This window comes from Trypanosoma grayi (assembly GCF_000691245.1).
Source record: "Trypanosoma grayi strain ANR4 Tgr_132_V1, whole genome shotgun sequence".
Lineage (NCBI taxonomy): Eukaryota > Euglenozoa > Kinetoplastea > Trypanosomatida > Trypanosomatidae > Trypanosoma > Trypanosoma grayi.
This window is the reverse complement of record NW_008825751.1, coordinates 22,940-28,939: the sequence shown is the minus strand read 5'-3', so window position 1 is coordinate 28,939 and position 6,000 is coordinate 22,940. Positions and strand designations below refer to the sequence as shown.

The 6,000-nt window shown below is 54.1% G+C and overlaps 3 protein-coding genes across 3 annotated transcripts; all 3 read right to left on the bottom strand.

Moving 5' to 3' along the window:
• Window positions 1–255: 255 nt before the first annotated feature.
• Window positions 256–1,638, bottom strand: DQ04_01321120 (hypothetical protein; the record flags this gene model as incomplete). Its single annotated transcript, XM_009310566.1, has 1 exon — window positions 256–1,638. The coding sequence occupies one exon, from the start codon at window positions 1,636–1,638 to the stop codon at window positions 256–258; it is 1,383 nt and encodes a 460-aa protein (XP_009308841.1).
• A 441-nt stretch (window positions 1,639–2,079) lies between these two features.
• On the bottom strand, window positions 2,080–3,633 carry DQ04_01321110 (hypothetical protein; the record flags this gene model as incomplete). The annotated part of the gene is made up of 1 exon (XM_009310565.1): window positions 2,080–3,633. The coding sequence occupies one exon, from the start codon at window positions 3,631–3,633 to the stop codon at window positions 2,080–2,082; it is 1,554 nt and encodes a 517-aa protein (XP_009308840.1).
• Window positions 3,634–4,393: 760 nt separating this feature from the next.
• Window positions 4,394–5,866, bottom strand: DQ04_01321100 (putative integral membrane transport protein, putative,drug resistance protein; the record flags this gene model as incomplete). The annotated part of the gene is made up of 1 exon (XM_009310564.1): window positions 4,394–5,866. One exon carries the CDS (start codon window positions 5,864–5,866, stop codon window positions 4,394–4,396), a length of 1,473 nt encoding a protein of 490 aa, XP_009308839.1.
• Window positions 5,867–6,000: the final 134 nt, after the last annotated feature.

The window sequence follows — 6,000 nt, the reverse complement described above, 5'->3', positions numbered from 1 at the left end:
GGGGGGGGGGGGGGGTACGGCTCAAACACGCACCTTCGCACCAAAACAAGAGAGTGAACCAGCCAAACTCGGGCACGCAACGTGGGGGCTCTGAGGCATACGTGTTGGAGGAGCAAAGCGCAGCAATCAAGGCATAAAAACAGACACAGTGGCACAACCATCAAAATACCAAACATCACATACGCGCTGCTGGCATTTAACTACCCGTGACTCAACAAAAAATAACCACTACAGCCCTTCAGAACCTTCTAATTTTCAGCAGCAAAGTGGCAAGGTCGCCTTCTGCAACGTCCACGTCACTAATCCATCACCGAGACTATTCGTTGGCGCATTCCCCTCTGCGGTAGCACCCGGACTCGTCTGTTTGCGCGGCGGGCCCACGTGCCCCTGCAGCACACAGGGGTATGTGATGGACTCCACGGCTCTCTTGACTGCAAGGTCGACAATCTCCTGCAGTTTCTCCTTTGAGCGGTGTGCCAAGGAGGCAGCACCCCCGCCAACCGCTGAGGTCAACGGCGGAAGTGCTGCGTTCATCTCACCAGGAACAGCACAACGGACGCTATTACGGGCGGATTGCTGTTGCTGTTGCTGTTGTTGCCAGCGGTTAAGGGGGTGATGGTGTCTGTTGACTGAAGCAGCATCAAACAAGGCCGTGAATTGCGGTTCACTCGCAAAACTAAGTTCAACCATGTTATCCAAGAAGGCAGCGTACAATACGCCGTGGAAAATGACACGCCTGACCGATAAGGCGCAGCGAAGAGTCAAGACGTCTGCCGGAATGCTTAGCGCTGCTGGGAGACCGAACAGGAGCGGTAGGTGGCAGGCGAGCTGCAACGCAAACCGTTGGTCCTCGTATGTTATGGGCACAACAAAGCACCGCAGTGTTTTTTTCATCCTTATCACTGCAGATGGGACACACTCCGCACCGACCTCCCGTGTGGCAACGTTGAATGGGGCCTCAAATGAGATAATGCCACTCGGGCCCACGCGCGGCAACACAACACCAATCAACGGATTCGAGACCGCACCGCCGTCCGGTGCCTCTGCGAAGCCTCCGCTTACGCGATTCACGTCGCTGTTTGTCCTGGCATGGTACGTCCCACCTACCGCGCCGCCCTGCGAGGTGGCGCTATACGGCTGCTGCTGCTGTTGCTGTTGCTGCTGCTGTTGGCCCACCGAACCGCTCACGCAACCCCCACCACCCAGTTCAACGCGCACAAAACGAACAGGTTCGGGGCCCAGACGCATTGCCCGCTCTCCACCCCCATCCTTCGCACACTTCCGCCCAACTGCATCCCCCACCCTCTTCGCACCCTCCTCAATAAAATAGGCAATACGGTCGGTCCACACGTCCTTGTCGACGGAGCCACCGCCAAGCACCAGGAGGGCGACCCACCGGCCCAGCACATTGACCCACATCGCCTCTTCACACTTGCGGCTCCGCTCGAGCGACGGCATGCTTCGCTCGCCGTAGCAGCCAGCGCCAGGTCCAACGTTACCAGCATGGCGACGGCGGCAGTTCCCGCTGCCCTCCTTACCAACGCCTCGCTCTTCTGCAGGGACGGTCAGAAGGAAGAAATACACCGCCGTACCGCAGATGAAGATGCTGCACGCGATCTCCACGAGGATCTCGAGCATTTACAAAACAATACAAACACCCCCCCCCTTCACACACAAACGGCGAATGCCCCTACTACTGCTGTACAAAAAATAATAAACAAATGCACAAGGGAATGGAAAGAGGCCATGCTGCCGACAAGAAGAAGGGACGCCACACAGCGGCGCAAAGGCCAAATAAATATCCAGAAAACCACTGACTGTATGGGCGTTGGGAGTGCTCTGACCACACCCCGGTCGATTCGGCAGAGGCCTTCCCTCATCAGTGAAGCAAAAGAACAAAAAAAAAACGAAAATGAAAAAAGCGCACAATCACTGCTAAATTGCTAAGGAAACGAAAAAACAACAAGAACGAAATCCAACTCTTTCTTCTTTACTAACCACTTTGCATACACAGAAAGCAAAAAGAAAAAAAAAAGCGAAACTAGGATTCGCGTGGGGCAGGGGACTGGAAGATGCTAGTTACCTGTGATGGGTGCCGCCATTCAGCAGCACATACGAAGGGTCCATGCACATTGCCTCCGTCATTAGGGCATGGGCGGCCTCGCGGCGTCCTTGGAGCGCACGGAGGGACGCGAGTTTGTAGAAGAGCGCCGCAGAATCTGGGAAGGAGGAGATGGAGGCGACCAGAAGACGTTCCAAGATTCCCTCAAGCACCAAGTGCCGATGAGAGCACCCTTGCCGTTGCTCTGGCAGGCCGATGTTTACTGCCATCTGCGGCGACACCTCGTAGCGGTGCTTCTCCCTCACGTATTCGGAAGCTATTTCTTCAATGAACGGCACGATCAACTCTGGGGACAGCGAGCTCTCTTGGCCCACGCGATGCCCCTGCTCATTAGCATTTACTGGCCCATCCATGCCACTTGATACTCTGGTACAGACATTCAGACGGTCTCCGTGTTTACAAAGGTACTCTGTCAACTTGGACGCCACAAGGTCATTCCACAACTGTCGCCCGACACCGTGCAGGCGGTTCCATTTCTCGCCTTCCACGAGGAGAGATCCCCATCCGTTAAAACTGTTCGACGTGATGGAAAGCAAAAGCACTTCCACCGCTTCTTGCGCTCGACCATTACGGGCATGATGTTTGGCAGCAGAAAGGTTGCGACTCCACTCATCTTCGATACCACTCTCTTCGCCTGTAAACTTGGAATCGCTGCCCACGTCGAATACTGAGGATTGAAAGCACCTCCATACACTCGATTCTCCCAAGAGCCGTCCCATACCCAGAAACATCGTCGCGAACCCTTGCTGCTGCTGCTGCTGTCGCGGTGGTGACGGTGGTGGTGTTAGCACCCTGTCTGAAGTGAATTCCAAGAGGCGTTCGTCAGCATTAAGGACAAAATCATGCTGCCCAATGACCACCAAGGCCCTGCGCAGGTCTTCCAATTCATTCCTGGTATTCTCTCCAGAGCACATGTAAATCACACACAGCCTACTCACCTCCTCCAGCTGCGCCTGCAGGACCCGGTTCAGAGACTGCAATTCATTTACCGCCGACAAATCGACCAAGCAACTGTCCCCTTCCCTCTGACTGCGGGTATCCCCCAATGAGAGCCGTGGGGTAGACCTGGAATCGAAGTGTGGCAATGAGTTGATATCTCCCTCCACACCGTTGCCGCCGTCAAGCTGCTCCGGCTGGTGCTCTTCAGCCACTTGGTGCGTGACCTCGTCGCACGACAACGGCGTTGTCACCGTCAAGTCACGGTTTTGGAATGACGGGCCCTGTGATGACAAGACGACCGCGTGATCATCTCCTTGAGGCCGTGAATCGTCAACGGGGTCCCACGACGACCACAACGAATCATTCAACGCGGGTTCAGTAGGACTTCTCATCATCACCTCCACGTGCGTCCAAAGTTCCGCCGCTCCATCGTGCTCATGCACCGACTGCGGCACGAGTGACTCCCTCTCACCGCCCCTTCGACACCACGTTTCCCCCGTCTCGGGGTTGATGTGGTGAAAGGAGCCTTCGCTTTCGGTGTATATCAGTTCTGATGAGGCGGGGGCGGTCATTGCACACCTTTTCCTCTTGACGAAACGATGCACAACCCCCCAGAGAAAAAAGGAGAGAGAGAGAGAGAGAGAGAGAGCAAAAAAAAAAAAANAAAAAAAAAAAAAAAAAACCAATAGTCGGATGGGAAGTACACAACAGACAGCACACATACAGAGATACAACTCTATCCCCCACGCCCTATATTATCATTGCCTCCTTTCCCCCAATCAGCAGCACCACCGTGACGAACAACAAACACTATCCATGGATAGTGATGCTTGCTCCTAAAGCACATACATTCTTCCTGTCGTTTTGCCCTTGCCTCGTTCTTCACGTTGTTGCCGAGGAAATTCTGGCAAATTAAACCACGCTCGGTTGAGTTGACGCAACGACTGTGTTAAGAACACACACGTATCTGAAATCCGGACTGGGAACAGAGATAAACTTCGTCCGTGCGACTTCAGTTACATTCCCTTGGTTTCCTTCACATTTAACTGCTCATTAGAGACGTTCTCATCATGTGTATTGATAAGGCACACGGATCGTCTTTTTAAAAATATTGATGGTTGTTATTGTTGGTGTTGGTGTTGTTGTTAGTTCGGTCGTTCTTGAAGGCAAATAGTCGTCAATGGCACTCTTGTTCACACTGCTGTAGGGGCACATACCAAAACGTTGAATGGCTTGTTTATATACAATTAGGATTTAAAGGAAGAGTAGAGCCCGAAAAGGTAATAACACGCTTTTCGTCTTCCAGCTTTGCTCCACCACCCCTACAATTCCCTACGGGATGCTGCCGCTAGTGCTCTTGTCATTCTCAGTGTTGTTGTTGTTGCTGCTGCTGCTGCTTCCGTTCACAACAATAACAGGAACACCAAAAGACGCCCAAAGTGCCGCCAGAATGGCCACCCCGCCCCATATGTAGCAGCTCACCGTGAACTCTACTCGCTGTATCAACATTGATACCACTAATGCACCCAACACATGTCCCATGTCCTGCACTGTCCGCATCACACCAAAGAACAACCCAGCATTCTTCTCTGGTGCCGTATCGGCAATGAGTGTCATGACAAGACCGCAGCTTAGTGCATCCGCAACGCCGAACACTGCTGCCATGACGTACAGCCACTTTTCTGTCTGCCAGAGTGGCAACAGCGCGAAGGCAACGCCAAAGGCGAGGACTGCTGTCAGCATCGAGTGGCGACGACCGCAGAGGTCCATAATGATGCCTCCCACCGGAAAGAGAACCGCGTCGAATGAAAAGCTGAGTGAGAGCAGAAACGCCAAATGCGAGTCTGTGAAGTCGAGCCGCATCGCCGCGAAGGTCAGGAGGAGCTTCCGATTGGCACGCAACGCAACGTATAGGACAATATAGAGACCGAGACGCCAAATTGTAAACCAATTTTCCACGATGGTAGACCAAAGAGAACAGTACCAGGAGGGGGAGTCGTCCCCCCCCTTCGACGTGCAGGAGAAGACCTGCGTCCTGGGCATCGCCACCGGTGTGCTCTGCTCACAGCCACGGCAGCCACCACTGCATTTGACAGTGGTGCTCTCGTACGACGGCACCATCGGCACCGTCTCGCTGTCTGATGCGGCCGCCGTAACAATAGCAACAGGTGCGGTGGGCAGGAGACGTTTGCTCTCGTACCCGGTCTCCGCCTCGTGCGTGGCGCCACGACACCTGGCAACCTCAACGCACAGCCACGCCAAGAGGGCGGCGCTGAGCGGCACCGCAAAGAAGAACCGACCGTTTTTACACTCCGCCGCGACGGCGCCGAGCATCACCGGCCCCAGCACGTGCGACAAACGCAGGACGCCCGCCAGGAACGAGAGGACAATCCCGCGGTGCTCCGGCTTCGAGATGCGTGCGACGTAGATGTGCCGTGACAGGAAGAAGACACCGGTGGAGAAGCCGCTAAGCACGCCGAATATGCCAAGTGTGAGGGTGTCCGGTTTCAGCACGAGCGGAATGGCACACCCAATCGCCAGAACAAATACAGACCATGAGATGAGCCGCCGCACATCGACGTAGTCCGCAAGCACACCGCTTGGGACGTCCGCCACCACGCGACATATGGCGACGAGCGCAACGTATGTGGCGATGACGTTTTCGCTGCACCCAAGCTGACGGCCCACCATTGTAATGATCGGGATATCGACTCCTGCACTGATTCCAATCAGCGCGTTGGTGAGGTGCACATCGAGGATGTGTGAATTCGCAATCTCTCTAAAGCTACCACTCCAATACCCCATCACACTATAAATTCCACTTCTCCCTCTCCTCTTTCTCTTTCTTTCCCTCTTTTTTTTGTTCTCTCTCTCTCTCACACACACACTCTCTCTCTCTCTCGCTCTTTTTATATCTATATGTTTATATAGTTAGATAT